General features: G+C 46.8%; 2 protein-coding genes across 9 annotated transcripts in view; one reads left to right on the top strand and one right to left on the bottom strand.

The window, feature by feature from the left end:
• Positions 1–25,030, top strand: part of ARMH2 (armadillo like helical domain containing 2) — a 40,844-nt gene that overhangs the window by 14,196 nt on the left and 1,618 nt on the right. Inside the window, exon 3 of one of the 2 annotated variants that reach the window (XM_039527791.1) lies at positions 15,650–15,740. In XM_039527791.1, the coding sequence (XP_039383725.1) occupies positions 15,650–15,697 (48 nt within the window). In that variant the 3' untranslated portion in view covers positions 15,698–15,740. Of the gene's footprint in view, positions 1–15,649; positions 16,079–25,030 lie in introns of those variants that run through there. The other variant, XM_039527790.1, reaches the window with a different exon arrangement.
• On the bottom strand, positions 716–10,534 carry GMNN (geminin DNA replication inhibitor). Of its 7 annotated transcripts, none has more exons than XM_039527777.1 (8): positions 10,457–10,534; positions 9,020–9,106; positions 8,115–8,183; positions 5,248–5,343; positions 4,467–4,605; positions 3,549–3,631; positions 3,362–3,472; positions 716–1,232 (listed from the first exon to the last, which is right to left on the bottom strand). In XM_039527777.1, exons 1-8 carry the CDS (start codon positions 10,517–10,519, stop codon positions 1,038–1,040), a joined length of 843 nt encoding a protein of 280 aa, XP_039383711.1. In that variant the 5' UTR covers positions 10,520–10,534; the 3' UTR covers positions 716–1,037. The 7 variants fall into 7 exon arrangements, with proteins under 7 accessions (XP_039383711.1, XP_039383712.1, XP_039383713.1 ...); XM_039527778.1 differs by having other exon boundaries at positions 5,248–5,340; XM_039527779.1 differs by lacking the exons at positions 9,020–9,106; positions 10,457–10,534 and adding an exon at positions 8,623–8,748.

Below are 25,030 nucleotides of genomic sequence, written 5' to 3'. Positions count from 1 at the left end.
GCTACATCTCCCAGAGTATGAGACTTTAACAATCTGTCCCCATGCACCACATTGTAAGAGGCAGAGTGTTTTGGTAGAGTTTAGTTTATTTATCAAGTACACATTCTCATGTCAAAGCAACAGATACTATTTACACAAGTTAGAAATACATAGTATTTCCATTTTATAGAAGTGACCAAATCAGTCTGTAATACCTTGTTTAGGTAGTATACAGCTATTTCCATTGCTACATATTACCAGTTAAAACCCACTGCGAACTTTTAAAGCTTCCACAAGACTTGTAACTTATCTGAGGTAAACTTTGGCAGTATATTCTTCCAACAGTCATTTAGCAATTAAAATAGGAAGCCATATGCACACTGGCCACTCAAATTTGCCAAGCCGTTTTCACAGACTTCTAGCTTTCTTTGCAGATGAATCTGTGGCATTCTCCCTAGAATCACATGAAACCTGTGAAGGCAACTCTTCAGAATCACCATCTACATCACCCTCAGAATCACTCTCTTCATCCTCCTGCTCAAATTCCTCCAAGTCTAGATTTTTCAGTGACTCAAGGCCATCAGGTACCTGCCCAGTTAGTCTCTAAAAGATACAGGAGAACTATCAAGTGCTTATGCTGTATGTTTGTTTGCTCAGTGACTGCCAGACTGCTACATCTCCCAGAGTATGAGACTTTAACAATCTGTCCCCATGCACCACATTGTAAGAGGCAGAGTGTTTTGGTAGAGTTTAGTTTATTTATCAAGTACACATTCTCATGTCAAAGCAACAGATACTATTTACACAAGTTAGAAATACATAGTATTTCCATTTTATAGAAGTGACCAAATTCAGTCTGTAATACCTTGTTTAGGTAGTATACAGCTATTTCCATTGCTACATATTACCAGTTAAAACCCACTGCGAACTTTTAAAGCTTCCACAAGACTTGTAACTTATCTGAGGTAAACTTTGGCAGTATATTCTTCCAACAGTCATTTAGCAATTAAAATAGGAAGCCATATGCACACTGGCCACTCAAGTTTGCCAAGCCGTTTTCACAGACTTCTAGCTTTCTTTGCAGATGAATCTGTGGCATTCTCCCTAGAATCACATGAAACCTGTGAAGGCAACTCTTCAGAATCACCATCTACATCACCCTCAGAATCACTCTCTTCATCCTCCTGCTCAAATTCCTCCAAGTCTAGATTTTTCAGTGACTCAAGGCCATCAGGTACCTGCCCAGTTAGTCTCTAAAAGATACAGGAGAGAACTCTTAAGGATGTGTTAAGTTGTGTTTCTATAACGATGCACTTATTTCCATAGAAGATATTGATACTAAGTTTAGTGTGTCGAGTCTAAATGCATTCAGTTTTACTGATCAGTCACATATTAGCTAAGCCATCAAGTGATAAGGTTATGCATCTGAGTGACAAAAACCCTGCCTACTAAAAAGCAGAAGCTCTCACCCCAAAAATGCAGTCTACAATCGCAAGTTGCATCTGGCTTGCTGATAATTAAGGTCTTCCATATTTTCCAGGCAGCTGAGGCAAAGTATTTTAACCAAGAGATGAACTTTTTGATAAGGGACTGTGAGATTAAGTTTATTACTATACCACCTTAATATTGTTTCCTTAGTTCCACACAATATATTGCTGTGACAAAGTAAAGTCTATGATGTGAGCCTTACAGGTAGTTTAACAAGCTGCCAAGGCAGAAGCAAAAAGCTCAGTACTGACCTGTTGGTTCTTGGTCCTAGAGGAGCAGATTGCACAGTTTTGAAGATTTAGGTAACCCAGAACAATTTGTCTAAGTTATTTCTCTTTATCAGACATAACAGCAAGCTTTAGAGCATTCAAGAGTCAGCTAACATCTGAATTTGGGCTCCATTTAGACAAACTTAAGTACTGCATTATGAACAGCAACCTTCACTATTCATATCAGTTCAGAGCAAAGCTTTTTTTCACCCCTCTTACAGTAGTTTTGGGGGTGGTCTTATAATCTATAGGACAGTAAATGTGGATGGAATAAATCTCTGTACAAGAAATGTTATAACAAGAGTTGAATTATCCAACTGGAGAAGCACCACTGTGCTTACACTTCAGTCTCAGGGCTTGTCCATACACAAATTAGACTAGTTTAGTCAAAAAATCAGTTAAAAACCCTGTGCGAGCACCTATCTTGATTTAAACTTGGCTTATCAGTTTAGCTTGTGCCTGTAAGCTTACAAGTACAGGCTATACGGATATACAAACGTCCACATTGGGTCCCCACTGCTAAGACCTCTTTAGTTATCAGTGCAAATGTTTAGACCAGGCCTCTGAAAGAATTAATCAAGATTCCTAGGTTGAAGTCCTCAATCTTACTCAGCACAAATACCTCTTCTAGGGGTACTTCCAACTTCAGAGTCCCCATCACAGAGTCACTAGATAACTCATCTTTCACCCAAATTCATATTGGAAGCACTCCAACCAAGAGTCTGAAGATGCTTCAGTCACCCACAGTTTATCTTCCAAGAGCCACAGCACCTGGCGGAACAATTACTGTTACTCCCTGACCAGAAGCACAGGGCCAGATTGTGTGTTGAAAGTGGACCCAACCCTGGGCCCTGATATGCTTCTAATCCCCTCTAGGTCTGGGGGGAGTCTGCGCACAGATTCTGGCTAAGGCACACTGGCACAGACTTGTCTGAGAGCCCCTTCTTAGGCTGTGGGTCTGGGGAGTCCAACTACCTTAGTCCATAAAACCAGTGCCTCAAGCCTTCTGAGCCCCCGTTGCTTAAACACGCTCCCCTAGAGTTCTACTTTGTTGTAAGTAATTCTGGCTCCTAGTTTAATCCATTTGGTGACAAAGTGGCAGAAGGCAAGGAACAAGATTTTCAGAAGAATTTAACCAGTCACTTTAGCATTTAGAAAAATGCTTAAAGATCTCTGAAAGGCAAGAAATCCTGAGACACCCCCAGGCTGATCTCATCGTGTGTGAGGTCTTGTCCGCCTTTTGGGACGAGTCTCTTCCTGCCTTCTCTTCATCCCATTCTGCCTACATGTGGTGGTGGATACCACCCTTCAATGCAGTGTCTTACTTCAGGTCTCTGTCCAGGCTGAGAAACTTCATTTCCTTCATTACAATCAGAAGGGTTGGACAAGCTTGATAAGACAACGTTGATTTCCCTAGATTGCTTACACTGTGATTGCTTCTAAGTCACTCACTCAGCTAGGTGCCCAGCATTTGCAGCATAGTAAACTGACTTTATGATCAGGTACTTTTTCTATACAGAATACAAAAAATGTACTCTAAACAGAAGTCATGATTTGATACAGATCCCACTGTCACTTACATCACAGGTAACACTATGGATTGAAAACAAGTCATGTGAGTTTACCTCAATCATGTTTGTCATGTACTGCACATGTTCTGCAAGTAATACCAGTTCATCATTTTCTTCTTTTAGACGGGCAATTTCACCATCTTTCTGTTCAATTTCTTTGTGCAGCTAGAAAAAAAGATGACATTTTATATAGGGACTAGCCAAGAGAAAAAGTGAAAAGGTATTTAACCTGATTAACTACCTTTTCATTTTCCTGAAGCACTTCATATAGTGCCTTCCTCCTCTCTTCAGCCACTTCCTTCCAGTACCGAGAGGGAGGATTTTCTGTAGGAAGAGTTTAATATAAAAAAAATCACTTGTGCACCTCTTATGTAAAGAAGTCTTGAATTCAAGATGATTAAAATAGAGTAAATTTAAATATAGGGTTCCATATGTTTTGAATATTTGTCATTTCAATATTCTTCAACCCTTTCTGACCTACTAAAAACCACCAAAGTGGTTAACAAATGAGCTTTTAGTAACTTGAGACATTTGATTTGGCAGCTTGGTCAAATTCAGGGTTATACTATACTAATTTGCTTTTGACATAAGGGCATTTTCTGAAGCCACTTCAATAAGTGTCACAACATGCACTGCAGAATGGTCCCAACTGCAAGACACATTGATCACTTCTGTAATGAGTAGCAGCAGAATAGGCTCACTAGAAGTAGCAAAGGCTGACAACTTCCAAGCCCCCAATCATATAGCTTGAACCCACATATTCTCTCATCTATTTTAGAACAGTATTTTAAAAAACCAGGTCAGACTATCTGCTTAATTTGGTTGGCAAGTGGTAATATGGCCTGAATTGTGACAGCATGCTAAACTAAAGTACAATTCCCAAAGTTGAAATGCTCTTGAGCCTCACATACTGCTGGCCAACTCACCTTAAGTGACAGTGTAAAACTTTAAAACTCTGCATAGATCTGTGTGAATGATGCTTAAGAGGATGTGATCATTAAAATAATTAAGTGTTGCTACCTAATGTTGGCAAGTGCCAATTTAACAATTCTAAGCCCATTACTTGCTTTTGGTAGCATACCAAAATTTAGTATTGAGAAATACACATGAAATTCCCAGCAATGGCATATTGTTTGAAGTGTAAAACAAGAAAACATACTTTTTACCATGAGATCAACAGCTTGAGTGACTCCTTTTAGATTTTCATTTTTCTGTTCTGGATCCACCACCTCAGCTTTGCAGGTCTTTGCAATTAGCTGATCACTCCAAAGTTTCCTTTTGATTGAACATTTAGCAGGCTGTAATACAATAAGTTTGGTTTTCTGAGATGCTATTTCTTCTTGACATTTTACATGTCTTCATACACTTGCAAACTCATCTAAACTATACTAACGGCAACAGATGGAGTTTCTCCTTAACATCTGTACCTATAAGCAATAGGCAATCTGTATTTCAAGTGTGGTACAACTTCTTGCAAACAAGCTTAACTCACAAAACATTTTCTCAGCCCTTGGACAGCTTTCTTGCACTAGCAGTATAGGTCTGATGACCAAGAATTTATTTTCAAGTGCTTTCAAAGTATTTGAAATATTTATGCTAGATTTACAATTCAACAAAGTTAAATGATGTAATTACTATACAGTTTAAGGTACTCGTTACAGTTAATGGGTATCATATGCAATTTATGTGCATATGGCTTCCTATTTTAATTGCTAAATGACTGTTGGAAGAATATACTGCCAAAGTTTAACTTTTTACTAGTGACCCCTTTCACATAGTAAGCCTCTGAGTGCAACCCTCCTTATAAATTAAAAGGGTGAGGTGTTTGGGGTGGAGACTTACTGCTCACAATCCCCCCATGTAAGTCTCATGACCCCCGACGGGTCCCAACCCCCAGTTTGAGAACCCCTGTTGTAGGGTTATTACATCTTAATACTTACTTCATTTACCCTGCCAACAAGGCAACCTGCTGCTGAAGGCTGAATCATTTTAAGAGTCCGTCTTGGAGCTGAGTTTGCATTGTCTGTGAAGTACTTCTTGAAAAGAGAAAGTTTTAATACAAATCAGTTAAACTCCTGGATGGAGAAGGGTAATTTATGAAGTTTTGCATGCCACATTAAGGTAATGGATTAAACTTTCAATCCACTTGCCTTTCCTACAGACAGGATTAACAAATTTTGTTTTAATCTAGTTTAGGGTTTACTACACTACAATTACAATATAGCTTGTAGCAAAGCTGGATCTTAACTGTTTTATAAAATGCTGAAAACCTCCATAAGCCTTACCTTGGTTAAGATGCTCAATCTCATTTACACTACAAAGTGGAACTATTTTAAACAGGTCAGATAGCAGCTACGTTCTGGATTCCCAATTCAGTTATTATAGTGCAAGTGTTCTGTTTAATCTCACAAATTATACTAGCCATTCACTACAGATGAATGCTTCTGTGCTTTGACAACTATTTTGAAGTGAGTGATTTTTTTGGTTCAAGGTGATTTCACCAGTTTAAACTGGAAAACATGCACAGGTAATTATGTACAGTTCATTTTTTACTATCTATAGGTAAATGGTTCTTCAAGGGTTGTATGCATTTAACAGAAGTTCTGTTTCAACCATTCATCAAGAGGTGTTTAGAATTTCCTTGCTTGGGGCATAACACGCTGATCCCGGAAAGCTATTGTTTTGTTATTTATCACCTTTCCTTGTCCTATGTCAATACCTATTTCCTGCATTAAAGCTTTTAAAACTATTAGTTACACTGCCACCATGGGACAGTAAACAATGGTAGACAATCAAACAGGGATAGCAAGAACACAGTACCATACAAGCGTGAGAAAGTTACTGATTCACACTGTACTTCACATGACAAGAGTTCACCTTTCCCACGGTAAAATTTCTGCCACCAATTATCTTGGTGTTGAACTAGAGGACAAATGCCAACTACTGTGGGAACCAGCATTACAGATACTATTTGCAGCTACTGAAGACTGATTGGTCAATGTTCCCCTGGCAAAATGCAGTTTAATACTATGCCAGGTGCTTAAGTTAACTCATTGTTCTTCATATTTGAGATAACCAGTGAAGCATCCAAAAAAGTGAGTCAGCCAGACTCTAAAATAATGGTCATATGTTCACTAAGATAAGCTCAAGAATAAATGTTTAGTCATGGACATGCCTGATCATTTTCACTAAAACTGACTTAAGGGTACAGAATTAGTCTTCACATCCTACAACACTGAGCAATTTTAAAGTTCCTGTAAGTTTCTTTGGGAGGGACAGGGATGACAAGAATACAGCTCTTGCAGTATGAGGAACATATGATTAAGTGCTACTCAACATAATACCCACATTACTGCTAGGTGACTTTTACCCCCATGACGGTCATCAAGGAATTCACCCAGCACACCAAAGTCAAGACTGCTACAGGCTCTTAGGGAAGTCTGATACTTGTTCTGAACTGTCCAGAATTTGGATACTCCCCCAGATTACACTCATCTTGTATTGGGTACATCACTGCTCTACTCTTCTATTTGTTTTAGATTTGGATTTAAGACTGAGTACATACTAGGCAAATCTGAAAAAAGGATTAAAGCAACATTACTAGGGTACTAACTGCACAGCATATTACATTCCCTACTAAAGCCAAACACGATGTGGAGACAGCCCTTTCCTCTGGGCTGGACATCGACCTTGGCAGGTCATCTCTTGAAATCCCCACTCAGTTTAAAGGTCATAAAAATAACCCAGTAACTTCCTATCTTAGGCACCCCATTTTGAGTTTTACATGCTCTAGAGTTTCCAATGTGGGGAATTTTTTGAAGATTAGTATTCTGGCAGTTCTACTTACAAGTCAGACATTTAATAACTTGGTCCCCCTTGTGCATTTAGCGACAATTTTAAATGCACAGCATATTTGAATTAGCTATGATATACACCAAAAAAATATACCTGAAGACTAAAGCAATGGTCAAGTGCCCAACTTCTTGTGTTAAGTCTTAGTCTAATGATTTTTTTCCAAGCATGAAAATAAGAGCATTGCTTCAGAAAACTGCAAAATAGATTTTTTTATAAGGCTCTTAGTTTAAGGGGACCAAACCTAACTTAAAATGAGTTAATTTCATAAAGTAAGTAGTCTCATATGGAACTGATTCGAAAGCCCTCTAATTCTTGTGGTTTATTTTCTTCGCTGTTTAAGACCCATGCCAATAGGGGAAGCCAGCTACAGAACTGGGAACTGCAGACTTGAGAGTTCTCTAATTGTCAGTTATACTATTTTATGTATTATTGCATGATAAAAACCTGTAAAACTAGTATAATTAGCTTTATATTGACTGGGTGGCTCAGGGAACTGGTAACAAGATACAAAGCCAGTGGGTCACCAATTCAAGTGCAAGCCAGGTTAGTAGCATTTGAAATTTGCCATATACAAACATGTGCCTGCATCTAAACACACATACTTAAAAGATCATTGAAGCACTGGGAGAAAACTCAGTGCAGGCTAAGCTGTTTGTAATTCTTTATCCTGAGGGGGGCATATTATCAATGTCTTTGTAAACTATGTACCTGTTCTGCAAAAAAAACAGAACGACTGAGTCTCCAGAGCATCAGTCTGATCTCTTTCATGATAAGAAAGGCACATGATCTTTTTTTAGTTAGCACTATAAAATGGTGTGGCTATAGAGAGCTGAGCTACATCAGGAGTGATTACAGGTGCCAGTGTAAAGTCTGTCATTACAATCTGATTTATTTATTTTTACCTTCATATACCACTTTAAAGACTTGAATAATGCTAAGTCAGGTTACGAACCTTTATCGTTCCTGAGGCTTTTCCTGCATCCAATTTCTGCTTCATATTGAAATTCATCTGACTACAAAGCTGTGTTTTATACCAATAGAGACAGACACAAAAGCAAATTAGTCACAGCAGAAAGCACAAGTTTAGTTTGCCCAGTGGCATGCACGTCTGTCAGCTCCCACCTTCCACAAGGGCGGTGAGCCCCAGCGCAGCCTCATGAGCCCGTCACTGCCATCAGCCTCCTGTAATGGGTTCACCCCACGGAGGGGCTCCTCGGGGCAGGCGCATGAACCCTACCCCCCACCCCCGTGTGTGAGGGGGCCGCGGTGGCTGCTGTGCGGGGACGGCAGCCCCCAAGCGCTCCGAGTCCGCTGCTCGTCTCCAAAACCAGGCCGGGGGCTCCAGGGCGGGAGCCAGACAAGAGCCCTTGGACATGCGGCGCCCCCGCCGAGGCGCCGCAAGCCGCCAGGCGCGAGCAGCGGAAAGCCCCGTAGGGCACCTCCGCGGGACCGCGCCCCACCTGCCTGCCGGCCGCCCCCCGTGGCAGGGTTACTGCCCCGGCCAGGCCCCCGGGGGAGCGGCTGACGTGCCCCTTGGCCTCCTGCCCCGGCTTCGCCCCCCCGCCTCCCATCCCAGCGCGCGCAAACCCCAACCGCCAGGCGAGCCCCGCCGCAGGGCGCAAGCCCGCGCCAACCGCCAACCCCGCGAGACCGCACCTGGCGAGAGAAACCCGCCAAAACCCGAACACTCACATCCAGTCCCGCAGCCGAGCGCGAGCCTCTCCACCCCGAATCGCGCGAGACCGCCCGGAAGACGCTGAGCCTCCCCCCGCCCTCGCATTCCTCTCGCCTCCCCCCGCCACCGCGGAACCCTGCGCCGCCACCGCCCAGCGGGGGACGCAGAGCCCCTAGACTCACCCGACTCCTCTCCCGCACGTGCCTCACCCGTCCTGCCGCGAGCTGCCAGGAAGCACAACAGAGCGGTCTAGAGCTCCGCGCGCGGGCCTATAAATAGCCACCGGTTCAGGTCACGTGCCCTCTCGTGACCCGCTTTCCTCCCGTGAAGCCCCGCGCGGCGCAGGGGGTGGGGCCAGTGAAACCGTACGTCCTCCCATCGCCTCCCCACCCGCCAATCCCAAACCGTATCCTGTTCCTCCTTCCCCGCCTATCCCGGCCCAGTCAGTGCTAGGCCCCGCCCGCGGGAGGAGAAGGAGGGGGCGGGGCGCTGTTGGGGGGCGGGGCAGTGGGCGGGAGAAGGAACATCCTGGTCCTGTCCCTTTTCTGAGGCCCCGCCCCCTCTCACTCCATCCCCCTCCCGCTCCCCACCCTCACTCCCTCGCTCATTTGCACGGAGCTGGCTCAGGGGGCTGGGATGGGGGCAGGGGAGAAAGTAACTTAAATCGCATACGCGTAGGCACGGCTGCCAGGCCTTTGGGCAAGGCGGGGGGGGCCTAGCTGCAGGCCCCCAGAAGGGGTAGGGCCCATGGCACTGAGACAATTTTTAGGGTGAGGGTCCTGAGTTAGGCCCCCCCCTTGCCCCTGCCTGCGCTCCTCACCACCCCAAGCTGGGTCCACAGCTGGGGCGGCCAGGAGTGCCGCCAGCTTTTTTGCCACCCTAGGCGGCGGAAGTTCCCGTCCCCAAAATGCTGCCCCCGACAGAGGCAGCAGAAGGTCCGGCTGCCGCGGTTACCGCCCCCCAAATGTTAGCGCCCTAGGCGACCACCTAGGTTGCCTAATGGGTTGCGCCAGCCCTGGGGACAGCTCCAGAGCCTCCCTGCCGGTGGCCAAGACCCCAGGTGGCAACAGATCCCTGGGTGGCAGCGGGGGCCAGGGTAGGTCGGGGCGAATGGGGCTTCTCCAAGGAGCGGGTACTACAGTATTGCCAGGTTCAGGCGATCAACAACCATAAACCAGCCCTCCTCCCAGCCCCCCGCCACCACAATCAGAGCTTGTTAGTTTTATCTGTCCTTTGACTTTTGCACTCCCATATCCCATTGTGTGTATTTATTTCTCTTTTTTATATAGGAATTAGATATAGTGCTCCTGTCAGCTAATTTTTAAATATTATTAGCTGCAAAAAAAAAAAAAAAAACCTAACATTTCCAGGTGCCTAAGTAGCCCCTGGCTGGAATAACAGTTAAAGTTGCCCCCCACCAAAATCTCTCAGTGTGTGTGTGTGTGAGAGAGAGAGAATTTGTGTTACCCACTGTCCCAAATGTGTTCAGTACGGTCATTCTGATCACCTGTGGTTAGGGCTCTCAACTCCCTCAGCTCGTGTCATACCCAGCAATGACTCCTGTCCTCCCAATCCATTCTCCCCTCTCATTAGTTCCATCCATGTACAGGCTGATTAACCTTTTGTGGGCTCGGAGTCGGCGCCAAACATATTTGCGGGCCCCCATGGGTGCAATGGGCCATACTGCTGGTGTCGGTTTCCAGAGTGAGAGTCCAGCAGTGGACAGTGGGGCATGGTGCCCTGCTCTGCCCAGCAAAGTGCAAGAGCAATGTTTTCAAATTGGCAGCCACAAGTTGCACACCTTTGGGGGCAGGCCCACACTATGTGCCATGATGCCCCCTTGCCCAGCCCCCCAGTCCTCTATGCCCAGCGCTCCCCTGCCCAGAGACTCCACCACCACAACTGCACAGCGCCCTGCACACCACCACCCCCTGCCCAGCGCGCCCACAGGGCCCCAGACAAAACCTCCACTGCCCAGCACCCCTTATGCCCCCAGCATCACAACTGCACAATGCCTCACAAAGACCCCCCCACTACCCAGCGCCCTAGCTCACAAAGACCTCTCCCACCACCCCCCACCAGCAACCCCCCACACAGAGCCTTCACTGCCCAGCTCTCTAAAACAAACAAACCTCCCCTACCCTTCACTGCCCAGCACCCCCCCAAAACCACCCAGAGACCCACTCCCCCACGCCCTGCCTCACACGCCACACTGGGAGGTGACTGTGTCTGCCAGACCAAGCCGGCAAAGTGTCCTGGGTGGGTTGGGCAGTGCTCCGGCCCATTGGGAGAAGCAGCATGACCAGCCAGGAGTCCCACTTGCTTGGCGGGGTGGAGGGCATGCTGCCCCCCAGGTCCCCACCCCACTGGCTGAGAGACCAGCCCGGCCTCTGCAGTGGTACCAGGCAGCTTGGCCCAGGGAGGCGGGTGAGGCCCCACAGGTGGCAGGCAGCAGCTGGAGCTGTGCTGAGGAGTGGGGCAGACCCCTAGGATGCAACCCCTGAGAGCCTGTCCGGCCCAGCCACACCCATAGGCCCCGCAGCCAGCAGTCCTGCCCAGCCCGCATGGTGGAGCTCGGCTGCTGGGCACACAGCAAGTCCAGGAGCTAGACTCACCCAGGCGAGGGCCAAACCTGGCCATGTGGATGGGTTAGACGGGTACGTAGTGTGGACCTGGCAACGTAAACCCAGTACTGCCCACCTAATTACCCATCAAAGCCCAGTTTAGTGCCCCTAGCCTCACCTGTACTCTTCCCGGGTTTGCGAGTCCCAGCGCGCCTCCAGCAGTGGTGGGCTGAAGTCTCAAGTCCCAGTGGGGCTGAAGCCCCGAGTCCCAGCATACCTCCCGCTTGCATTGGGAATCAAGGCTTGAACCCTGTGTGGGAGGCTTCAATCCTGGCATGCCTCCCACAGAACTGAAGCCCTGATTCCAGGTGGGGCTGAAACCCTGAATATAAGAACAGCTATACTGGGTAGGACCAAAGGTCCATCTAGCCCAATATCCTGTCTACCGACAGTGGCCAGTGCCAGGTGCCCCAGAGGGAATGAACAGAACAGGTAATCATCAAGTGATCCATCCCCTGTCACCCATTCCCAGCTTCTGGCATGAGTCCCAGGGCACCTCCGTCAGGGCTGAAGCTCCAAGTCCCGGCGCACTTTCTGCTTGCGCTGGGATTTGAGGCTTCAGTGCTGCCTAAGGCATGCCAGCACTTAAGGCTTCAGGCCCATGGGGGGCTTCAGCCCTGGTGCACCTCCTGTGGGGCTAAAGCCTCAATTCCAGGTGGGGCAGAAGCCCCAAGTCCTGGTGTGAGTCTTGGTGGGGCTGAAGCCCCAAATCCTGGTGTGAGTCTCGGCGGGGCTGAAGCCATGAGTCCCAGTGCAAGTGGGAGGCATGCCGCAACTCATGGTTTCATCCCCACTGGAGGTGTGCTGGGTCTCACAGCTTCAGCCCTGCCGTGGGGGCATCAATCAGTCTCTGCATGCCTCCCATGGGGCTGAAGCCACAAGTTCCAGCATGCCCCATGGTCCATTGAGAAGCCTCTGGCAGTCCAGATGGACTGTAGGCTTCCTATTAACTACCCCTGGGCAGTGATGAGCTCCCAAAATCCTAGAACCGGTTCCCCACCCGGTACTCGGCGGCACTTCGGCGGTGGTGACGGGTTCTTCACTTGCTCTGGGTCTTTGGCGGCATTTCGTCAGCGGGACCTTCACCCGGAGCGAGTGAAGGACCCACTGTCAAAGTGCCGCCGAAGACCCGGTAGGGAACCGCACAGTGAGTGCAAGCATCACGTACCTCTCTCCCCCCACCCCCATCCGACTCTAACCCACGTCCTGCTCCCAACTTCCCCCCTCAGGACCCACAACCCATCAACCCCCCCCCCCGCTCCTTGTCTCCTGACCACCCCCTCCCGAGACCCCCCACCCTAACTGCCCCCCAGGAGCCCCCCCACTCAACTCGCCCCGCTCCCTGTCCCTTGACTGCCCTGACCCCATCCACCACCACCCGACAGACCCCGGAACTCCCATCCCTACTCAACCCCCGTTCCTCATCCCCTGACCACCCTCCCAGAACCTCTGCCCCATCCAACCCCCTCCCCATCCCCAGGACTCTCTGCCCCTTATCCAACCCCCCCGGCCCCAGCCCCTTACCATGCTGCTTATCCCCACCTCCCCCCTGTCCTGGAGCCTCAGCGCGACGCGTCCAGGAGCGGCCCTGGACAGCGCTGCAGTGGCGTGGCTCCAGCGGGGCCTGAGCTCCCGCTGGTCGGTCCGGAGCTCGCAGCCCCACCCCCTTACCACATGGCTCTGAGCAGGAGAAGCTCAGGCCCTGCCAGAGCCACACCGCTGCAGTGCTGTCCAGAGCTTCTCCTGGACACAGCACGCTGAGGCTTTGGGAGAGTGGGGAGACGGGGGTAAGTGGCATGGTAAGGGGCCAGGGCCGGGGGGGATGGATAAGGGGCAGGGAGTCCCGGGGACAGGGAGTGGGCTCCATGGTTGCCATGCTATGGTGTCTGCTCGGGCAATCCAGGGAAAAGGGTGCAAAATGATTGTCTGCTGTTGCTTTCACAGAGGGAGGGTTTACTGACGACATTTACCCATAAACTCCCGCAACAAATTTTTAGCTCCATCAGGCATTGGGAGCTCAACCCAGAATTCCAATCGGCAGCGGGGACTGCGGGGACTGTGGGATAGCTACCACAGTGCACCGCTCCGAAAGTCGACACTTGCCATGGTACTATGGACGTGCACCGCCGAATTAATGTGCTTAGTGTGAACGCATGCACTCGACTTTATAAAATCTGTTCCCAAAAATCGACTTCTGTAAAATCAGAGTAATTTCGTAATGTAGACATACTCTTGATTAGCACTTTACTCAGATTGTAAATAGGCATTCATTGTGAAGTATACAATACTGTACTCAAGTTACATGTAACCAGACAGATAAATGAACATCTTTTGCCTGAAAGAAACCGGTTCCTCACATTTTTGGTGAACCAGCCCCAAATCCCCAGATTTTAAAAACATAATTTTCAGCATATATACATAACTTCTTACATATAATTCATGCATGTGATTCACAATGATTATGAAGACAAGTGTGACACAGCCTTTATGTAGAGACCTTACGTGGTACTCTTTGGTATCTTACATAGTATGTAGATACCAGATCCAGGGGATCCCTGTAATCCTTATGCACTCTTCTACCCTCTGCCAGTCGGCACCATGAGGTCCCTGGGTCACAGTAATCTTTCTCCCTTCTTCTAATTATTAATAAATTCCTCTTTCTTCTCCTTCTGAAGTATTGTCCTGTGTGTTGTCTTGTGTTAGACTTGTCTTATTTAGTATCAGAGGGGTAGCCGTGTTAGTCTGGTTCTGTAGAAGCAGCAAAGAATCCTGTGGCACCTTATAGACTAACAGACGTTTTGCAGCATGAGCTTTCGTGGGTGAATACCCACTTCTTCGGATGCAAGCAGTGGAAATTTCCAGGGGCAGGTGTATATATAAGCAAGCAAGAAGCAAGCTACTCTTATATATACACCTGCCCCTGGAAATTTCCACTGCTTGCATCCGAAGAAGTGGGTATTCACCCACGAAAGCTCATGCTGCAAAACGTCTGTTAGTCTATAAGGTGCCACAGGATTCTTTGCTTGTCTTATTTAGATTCATTAGAGTATGTCTACACTGGCAGAGTTACAGCGCTGGCACTTACAGCACTGCTCAGAGAGCGCTGAAGGAAAACCGCTGTTCTGTGTTCACGCTGTCAGCTGCCTGCACAATAGCATGTTCACACTTGCAGCACTGAGGCAGATTCCCATGAAGTGAGGGAATCAATCAATAGCCTGTTCTGCCACTCAGATTAGGCATGTGATGGTATGCACATCATACGGACACAAACCTGCTTTCTGCAAACCTCCTGCTCTCAACAACTCACTTCAGTGATTCCCAAAATCAAACTCACTTACCCAGGGGCCTCCTCTCCTATTTGCGCTTCACCAAGATCTGACAGCTGTGTCTGGCTAGCCTCCTCTGGGGTAGAAAAGCACTCCTGGCTGCATGCATCTCTGACCTCTGCATCCCTCTCCCTTTCCACATCCTTATCCAAGATTTCCTCCTCCTGGCTCAGTTCACTCTCGACTGGCACATGAGCCACCGAAGTAGCCACAGTGGCCTTCGCAGTGGAGGTGGGGTCGCCACCAAGTACTGCATCCAGCTCTTTGTAGAACCAGCAGCTCCTCGGCGCAGCTCTTGGGTGGCAGTTTGCCTCCCATGCCTTGTGGTAGGTGTTCCACAGCTCCTTCACTTTGACCCTGCACTGCAGTGTGTCTCCGTCATGGCCCCTTTCTGTCATGCATCATGAAATCTGTCCATAGGTATAATTCCTATGGCTGGAGCTCAACTGGGACTGGACAGCCTCCTCTCCTTAAATGCTAAAGTTAAGTACATGTATAAGTCTTTGCAGGATTAGGGCCTTAGTTTGTATACTTCTTGTGGCAGGGAATGCGTGGTTATCTGTAATACACGTGTACTATATATATATAGCACTATATAAATATTTTCTAACAATAATGCAAAATTGCAGTGTATGTGTTTTGTTTCAAACTCATCTTAGTTGATGATTGCAGTTACTTCTATAAAGCTGTGTTTGCATTTATAAAAAGAATTAAAGTGTCAGAGGAAATTTATCTCTGAAAAATGGCATAACTGCTTTTGGAAATGTTGGTAATTAGAATGGGCTGATGTAGTGAAAGAAGGCTGTGATTTGATAAACTCAAGTTTTGTTTATTTATCCTTTTAATCTGTCCCTTGCTTTAGGTATGCTATCCAGGTGGGGATAACAATGGAGCCACTCCTTCCATTTAACCAGTTGAAGAATTTTTGCTATTGTGCACCTTTATGCTTCAGTGTGAGTTTTCTTTCTCTTCAGTTTCTTCAGTTAGAATGATTTGTAAAGAATCCCTTCACCAGATCTTTTCCTTCTGTCAGAAGCTAACTGATAGGATTTAATTGTGGAGACCATTGTAATTGCACCAGAAATCACACTGAAAGGTTTTAGGTTGCATAATTATAATTTAGCCCACTGAGCACAAAAGTTTAGTTTAAAAAAATAGATGTTGTGACCTTTTTTAGATTGATTTGAACAATTTTCAGTCTCAAAACTAGCTGTATTTCTCTTTCCAAGTTCAGTGTGCCATACTGGTTTCAGTGTGTTTGTTTCACAGAGAATGAAAATCTGAATGTCATGAATAGCTATGACCATTTGCCCTTCTGTAGAGTCTGAATAAATACACAGAGGTTTCCCATTGAGCTCATCCAGTTTGTTTGATTGTGTAGTATCAGAGAGAATGCATTTATTTTTTAGGGTTTTTTATAATGTGTGGCAAATGATAAATGTTCTAATCTATTTTACAGGACATGACAATAGAAGCAGTTAGTTAGGGGTCTGGCTGGATCAGGGGATTTTTAATACATGATTTATATTAATTTCTAGGGCTCCCATGTTGCAACTATCTCTGTGTGGGCAGACCTCTGCACCTGTGTGAAATTTCATGGGTCTTTCTATGTGGAGCTCATTGCAGAGTTGAGACCCAGATCTCTGTATCTAATTAGCCCGGGTAGGTTGTGACCATGTCATTTCCATCTGACAGCTTTTTGTGGCCTATATATCAGAGGTTCCCACACTGTGGTCTGGGCAGCACTCACTTGTGGTCCATAGAGAACTGCCTGACCAGATGGTGCTAAGGATCCTCCTTATTTCCAGCTGCTGAATCAAATATAGATAAAAAATCTTAAATACTTTCCTAATATTATTTTTTCATGTAAGCAGTTGCTGTAAAACTCCCAGTGTAGTTATGGGAGAGTGAATTGGAGGGTAGGATGGTTGAAGAGACTAGATCTTGTCACTGTGCAGCACCACTAAGAGACATAGCCCTGTCATGCCCTTCCTGCCTCAGCCATGCCCATATGCCAAAGCTTGTGGGGCAGACCTCAGCGGGGAGAAAAGGGGTGCCGTAAGATTGTCTTCTCCAATCTCTGGACTGCACCAGTGGAATTTTCCCACAGCAGGAGGAACCAGGGTTTTTAGAGCCCCTTCATGATGTTCTGGCCCTTCTACCCAACATAAAGGGGCCAGAATGGGGGTGAGAATCTTGCCCTATCTAGTAAGATGTGTTCCATGTTATAAAAAATGTTTGCGAAACCTTGGCCTATGTTAAATGAGTTGGTAGTCTCAGTTCATTTTCTAGTGGGCAGGTGTTCACACAGATCTGGCTTTAGATATAGAATTTGTTGGTTCTTCCCTACACTCCCCAGAAAGATCAAAAGAAAAAAGTTTGAGAACTTGGAGTAAGCAGGTGTAATTCCTAATAAAGACAATAGCAATTCTGAACTTTTACTCCAGGGCTGAATTTATTCCTTAAGATGTGACGGCAGCTGGGTAGGCATATCCGTACCAGCTTTAATCTAGTTAGTGTGGTTGAAAATACAGTGAAGACATGGTGGCACAAGCTTTGAGTCCAAGTTCACCCAAAACCCTGGGTATGTACTTATGTTCTTAGCCTGCGCTGGGATCTGTGCTGCACATCTTCACAGCTACTTTTAGCCATACTAGTGTGGATAAAACTAGTGTTGATATGTTTACCCGAGATGCAATTGCACCTTCAATTTCAGGGTAGACATTCCCTTAAGGTTAGATACTTGGTAAAAACTAGGCTTTAGCACCCTTTAGGAGTCCACTAGATGGCAGTGTAACATCAATTTGCTTAACATTTCAGTTCCTTTGGTAGAGTATTATTTTATATTAGGTTCCTGTGCATTCAACAAACCACTTTGTAGTTTGTCTCTTTCCCTGTGTTATTTGTCCATTAAAATCTGTTTATAACCTTTTATTAAGGATACAGAAAAAGAAGGAAAAACAGTTAAAACATTTAAAAAGCATATTACGTAAATCTTTTACTTTTATTCATTTCCCCTTTATGTGTAGAGAATATATATGGGGAAAACTCCTTGTCTGAGTGTCTTTTAGATGTTATTAAAGATGGTAATAACTGTCATTTCTGGGAAAAGACAGTTAGCTGAGATGGATTGGAGCTGTTGTTACTGTTCTATCTTGCTTCCTTTAAGGAAAAGGACACACACATGAGGGGGTAACACCAGAAACCCAGTGTCACACTCCAGGTTGTGTTCATGATTTAGCTGAAGCTGGTGGAGATGGTGATGTCATCAATTCCCTTTCCCTGGATGGTCTAGTCAGGTCATCTCTCAGGATCAGGATGATGGTGGTCTAATGATGTAACAGTAGATCCTGGTGTCACAGGAGGTCAGGGTGGTAAAGTCCACTTCTTCCAATTCACCCACCCTCCAATCTGGTGTACTGATCCCCAGCCCTTCCCTCAAAGTCTTTATTTATTTATTTACTTATATGTAAGGATCCCAAAAGGGGGAAGATGGGCAGAATAGCCCATCCCTCTATATTTTGTCCACGGGTTAGACCTAATTTCCAATACACCAACTCTGGTCCATTAATTTCTGATTCCCTTATCCTCTTGTTTACCAGTCATGATCTTAATACAGTCCTTGGATGGCATCAGCAAGCCTTTTTGTTTGGAATAATCCAGGTCTTTCTGATTTTAACTTTTGCAGACTTTTATAAACAATTGTATGTAACAGGCTGAGTTAGACTTTTGTTACCTTCACAACTTAGAGCACAGGCCTCTATAGAACATTTCCTCTCTTTATGAACTATATCTACTTGATATCAAATGTTGGTACATAAGCTACAATTGTAAAACAAAAACCTTATTTTATGTTTAGTATATAATAAAAAGTACTTAGTTATATTTTAGGTTTGCAAATTCTGTCTCCCAAAATTGCTGTCTTATATGAACAAAACAACAACAAAAAACACGTCAACATCAAAAATAAAACAGAAAACACACATATGTACAAACAAAACAATCACAAACATAAATTATCACAACAATAAATGTGGTGCTGCAACAGCCCTTTCAGAGCATTTGACACTAAATTCATAGTTGATACAGTAGCAGTCCTCAATTAAGATAGCATTTTGTTAACGAGGGGTAACCCAAGATGCTCTTTTAGTAAAAGTCTGTTTTAGCAACTTAACCTTCAAAAGTTTAAAAAACTTCATTTTTACCATTTTTGCTTTCTTTAGAATTCCTTTATATTAAACTATGAAAATTATTCTAATGACAAAAACTACAATTCTCAAATTAAACAAAAGAAAAACAGAAGCAAAACAGAATATTTTAAAAAGTTTAAAAATTCATAAGTATAAAATGAATTGTTAAATGATCTTATTTTTTTAAACAGGAACATTAACAGTTTGCTTTGCATGTTTAACCTAAACAAGATCAACATGTTCAAGGATTTTAAAACAAACTTTTGTTTCTCAAATCAACTGTAACCTCTCTAGCATTGTCTTAAAAATAAAGTTTGTGTTGACTGGATTTAATATGATACAGTATTACACAGTCAATCTGAAGCATAACCATATTGAAGTATTGAAAGCCATGTGGTCAGGAGAAATATTGAGTGATATTGCATAAAGCTCTCCCTCACAGGCCCTTATGCCCAGATCTACAATAGGATTTAGGGCTTGCCTACACTTCTCTGAAGTTCAGACTACGGAGGTGTGAATAGCTGTGTGCACCACAGCTATGCTGTAACACCCCTGTGTGGATGCTGTGGGTGTGAATTTAAAGATTCCAAATTTGTGATAACATAGTCCTCTTGGTCTGGATTACATTAATGCAAACTAGGAACCTTTTATGTTGCACCCACAGTACCCACATGGAGGATATACAGTGCAGCACTGGGTGCACATTGCTATTCACATGCCCGTAATCTGAACTGCGGGGCAGTGTATACATAACCGTAGGGATTTAACACCCTACTTTAGGCACCTAAGTTAAAAAAAAAACCTGCTCAGCTAACCCTGTAGGCATCTAACACCTGTAGGCATCTAATTTTTTCCCCCCGGGCATGTGCACAATGCTTCACACTAGGTGTCCAGATACTTATATCATGCATAAACCCCAACAATCTTTCCTGTTGAAGATATTTCACTTTAGATAAATAAAGAATAATTGATGCAGGAGGACAGGATTCTAGGTCTCCTATGTCCTAGATGAGTGTGGTAACCAGTAGGCTATAAAGACATTCTCATTTGCATTATATCTCTATTTAATCCAAAGTGGAACAGCTTCAGCAGGAGAGACTGCGTGAGAGCCATACCAGAATATCCCATAGCCCAGGGCACGCTCCTGAGAAGTGAGAGACCCCTGTTCAAATAATTTCTCCTCATTAGGCAGAGGGAGAAAATTAAACCTCTCTCCCACATCCAAGATGATTGCTCTAACCACTAGACTAAATGTTATAAGTAAATTGGTGGCACTTCCTCCTCCTCTTGTGTTTCTTTCAAAAAACAGCTTAGGTGCCTAACTCCAGGAGAGGGTTCATGGCTGTGGATCCCAAACTGAGATAGATACATCCTTCTGGTCTGGATTTAGGCACTTTAATCCCAAGGAGGGGAGGGGCTTAGGACACCCTGTCACTAGTATTCGCTGTTGGCTATTTTAGGTGGGCAGCTGCCTATAGCATGCTGGCTTTTGTGGATCCCTTCTTAGGATCCTCTCTCTCCATTCATTGTATAGGGAACCTGGGAGCCTGGGCTTTTCGGATTCCAGTTTTTTTAAGGTGCCTAAAAATTAGACATTGCAATGCTCAGCACTCACAACACCTAAGCCCCTTTGTGGATCCGGACCTTAGTCCATCCTCCATTCATTAAGGTGAGATGAAAACATAAAGAAATATGCTTAGCATTACCATTTAAATTAAGATGTTGGTATATATCAACTTTTCTCTGCCATATGATCTTCTTCATCATTGGTGAAGTTCATCATCATCATCATCATCGTTATCATGGAAAATCTCAAAGGAACGTGGCCTCCTTGCAAATTGAGCAAACCCAGATCAATCTCTGGCAAGGGACTTAAGGTGCTCTGGTTGTATATTCAGTTTATGTCCATCACCGGCAATCTTATTGTGCCACTGAAATGTTTGATGCCCATGTGATCGCCAGCTATGTAGCAGCATTCTACACGGAATTAATTGGTCTTCCATTCTAATGATATGTCCATACCAAGAAAGCTGTTGAAACGGAATCAGTGCTGATGGTGGCGGTTGTTGAGTTTGGCTTTGAATATCCTTATTTCTGATGGTGTCTGGGGCATCTGATGAAGACGATGAGAATTGAAAACATCAGTCTGGTGATCTGCAGCCTTCCTCAACATCCACATTTCACTGCTGTACAGCAGAGTTCATATAACCATAGTTCTATAGATTTGCAGCTTTGTAGCAATCTTGATGTCACAATGTCCCCACAGCAGCTACTGAAGGACCCAAAACATGGCAGCAGCTGCTGCTATACTACTGTCCACATCTTTTGAGCATCCACCAACACTATCTATGATGCTGCCCAAATATTTAAAAGTTGCCACCTGCTCAGTGTCCCAACCGGACAGGTTAATTATGAGCTGTTCGTAATCCAGAGCTGGAGCCTGCTTGATGGTAATGGCGGTGGTCAGAAGTTGGCTGCGTGTGTGTACGTTCAGTGTGCTGTCCCAGCTCTGCGCAGATAGCGGAGATAGCAGACCTCAGTTAAACTGCCCAATAAATCCACAGACTCGGTTTTCAGCGAAGGCACCCAGCCAGGTTTATTGTCGATGAAACATGGTAATAGCACCTGGCAGACTCTACAAGGATACAAAGGCATATATGCCCATGACGATGGATGCAGCTCAGTCAGTGGTGGGACTTTCCACTGCCCCCTCGGCTAGACAAATATAATCCCTCTGAGATACATCTTTATACCTTGATACAAACAAGAAGTACTTCCCCTTTGTCATAGTTAATTACTGCCCCTGACATCACTGGTTATCACCCTTTATCTTGTACATATTGGTTTGATTAAAAGATTTCTATTATGTACTGTCATCCTGACCTTATCTTTTAGGAGGGGTCACTGTTATCCTTGGGGAATGTTTCTGTACGATCCTTGATATCGGAATGTTCCGGTACCACTTGATATTGGGATGTGTTTGTGTGAGCACTCTGTGACTAGCACTTCTTAGGAATGTGTATTTCTGCATTATCAGCTCTGTTCTTGCCAAATTCTGTGAGCAGGGCCTGCCTCTTGCTCACAACCTGACTTTGCTTCATATCAACAAAGTTTTGACCACTACTTTAGTCCAGGCCTCATACCAGGCCTCTGATACAAGGGCTTATGTCTCAGGCTCTCTTCCTATTACATTCCCCCACTTTTTGTCTTTTTATGGGGAGGATATTTACCCATTGGCCCGGAAAAGCATAATGCATGGACTGAAGATGACCCAGTGGGCTAAACACTGTTATTTGGTAACCTTACTTTGCCCTTCACACATTCATGCCCCATCTGTCACTTGGTTTGCACATTCCCTTGTACAACCAATGGACAGATTTAATTTTCTAATTGTTTTTAGTCAATTAGTTTTTAGTCCTTAAGACGGGCCTGGGAATGTTAGGCCCAAGACTTTGGTTGTATGTAGTTTTGTGACTGAGCCTTGGGGGCACTCTCAGATAATTAGTATATATGAATAATATGGATATTTGTATATATTTGTGGTGTATATGGGCATATATGTATAGTATGTATGTGTACATATAACACCACCTTATATTTAAGCATAACAATTCTTTTCCAATTTGGTATTGTGATTTGGCCCTTGTGGTACTGCAGATAGCAACACACTCCTATTAGGGCATTTACAGTTACCACCTGTATTGTTATTGGTAGTAGGCTAAGTGTTTTGAAATACTGGGATAGGCATTATTACAGTGTTCCCCAGTGGTATGTATATGAGAAGTAAAACAGAAATTTGGAGTAGTGACACTACAAATGAGGCCTTTATATATAAATATCTTGTAATTAATTACTACCCACAGGGGCGGCTCTAGGCACCAGCAAAACAAGCTGGTGCCTAGGGCGGCAAAATATAGGGGGCGGCAAAAGGCTGGGGCCCCAGCTCATCCTGCCGCTGCGAGCCGAGGAGCGGCCCGTCCCCTGCAGCCGGGCAGGGCCGCGCTACCGGCTCCGCTTGGGGGAGAGGGATGGCCCCTTACCGGTAGCGCGGCCCCGCCTGGCTGCAGAAGACGGGCCGCTCCTCCTCCGCTTGTTCGCGCCCGGGTCCTAAACAGCGCAGCAGCAGCTTGGCTGGGGGGGCGGGGCTGAGCTCCGCCCCGCTCAGAGCCGTGTGGTGAGGGGGCGGGGCTGGGAGCTCCCCGCCGCGCGGGGGCCGCTGAGCTCAGCCGGGAGCTCACAGCCCCGCCCCCTCACCACGCGGCTCGGAGCGGGGAAGAGCTCAGCCCCGTCCGGAGCCATGCGGCTGCCTCGTTGGGCAGGGCCGCTTCTTGAGGCGCGCAGTGAGCCGCGGGTAAGCAGCCGGGGCCGGGGGGGGGGTGGCTAAGGGGCAGGGAGTCCCGGGGACACTCAGGGGGCACAGGTTCTGTGGGGGCGGTCAGGGGCCAGGAAGGGGTTTGGATTGGGGGGGCCTCAGGGAGGTGGTTGTCAGGCATCCCCTGACCCCATTACCCCCCAGGCCCAGCCCTGACCCCCAGCTCCAAGCCCAGCCCCTCTGAGGTGGGCACCCCCCCAAACCCATCCTCCCCACCCAGCCCTGACTCCCAGCTCCAAGCCCAGCCCCTCGGACCTGGGCACCCCCCCCGGCCCCATCCCCTTCACAGCCCTGACCCCCAGCTCTGAGCCCAGCCCCTCTGATCCGGACACCCCTGACCCCATTCCCCCACAGCTCTGACCCCAGCTCTGAGACCAGCCCCTCTGATCCAGACACCCCTGTACCTCATTCCCCCACAGCCCTGACTTCCAGCTCTGAGCCCAGCCCCTCTGAGCTGGGCACCCCTGACCCCATCCCCACAGCCCTGACCCATCCCCACAGCCCTGACCCTCATCTCCAAGCCCAGCCCCTCTGAGCTGGGCACCCTCCGACCCCATCCTCCCACCCCAGACCCCCAGCTCTGAGGCGAGCCCCTCTGAGCCAGACAACCTCCGACCCCATCTCCCCACAGTCCTGAGCCCAGCCCCTGTGAGCCGGGCACCCCCCAGAGCCCAGCTCCCCACCCAGCCCTGGGCAACAGCAGCACCACCTCCAGGCAGTGACAGCCCATTGGCACCAACCATCACCATCACCCAGCAACAGCCCATTATGTAATTGCAAATGTATACAGACCAGTAAAGCATTTAATGTTTTTAAATAATGTATTTGGTGTATTTTCAAATTATTACAAATTAATTTTCACTAGTTATTTTTTACATTTCCAAATACATGTTACTATAGTATTGCAACTTTTTTTTATGGAAGGGGCCCCCAAAATTGCTTTGCCCCAGGCCCCCTGAATCCTCTGGGTGGCCCTACCCAGTGTCTGTGAGGAGCCGGGGAGGGAGGGAAACGGGGTCTCCTGGAGCCGAGCCTGGGCTGCGATGGTGGCGAGGGGCTCCTGGAGTGTGTGAGGAGGTGAGCGGCCGGCTGGGTTCGTCGGTGCTGAGCAGGTAGCCCCACAGCCAGAGATCCTTGCATTCCCTCCTGCCGGGGCTGGGCCAGGGCACCGTGAGGCTGAAGAGCAGCAGGTCCAGGGGGCTCTCCAGGTCCTCGGCCACCAGCATGTCAGGGGTGAGGGCGGTGAGCGCGAACTGATCCACCTTGGCCACCAGCAGTGCTGCGAAGCCCAGGGAGGGGGCCGTGTTCTTTGCGCCACCCCATAGCCGCGCCGCCACCTGGAAGTACTCCTGCTCCGCGCCGCCCAGCAGCTCCACCCGCATGGGGACAGAGTCGCAGCTGGGCCAGGGCTTGGCTGCAGTGTGCTGGTAGCGGATCCCACATTTGTGGGGGAGCCCAGTGCTGGGGCAACAGGGGGTGTGAGTGGGGGCACTGGTGGGCGGGGGGGCTCATGTCTGGGGCGGGGGGGCAGCCAAAAAATGTTTTGCTTGGGGCGGCAAAAAACCTAGAGCCGGCCCTGACTACCCGGTACTGTCCATTCATGTTATAGGTTACCCTTACTGCTGGGATGTCACTCTGATAAGCTTTATTGTGGAGGAAAAAATGTGGATAACCAAATATA

The sequence above is a fragment of the Mauremys reevesii genome, linkage group 2 (genome assembly GCF_016161935.1).
Source record: "Mauremys reevesii isolate NIE-2019 linkage group 2, ASM1616193v1, whole genome shotgun sequence".
NCBI classification, from domain to species: Eukaryota; Metazoa; Chordata; order Testudines; family Geoemydidae; genus Mauremys; species Mauremys reevesii.
Note: the sequence above shows the minus strand (reverse complement) of the source record. Positions and strands in the feature narration are given on the sequence as shown.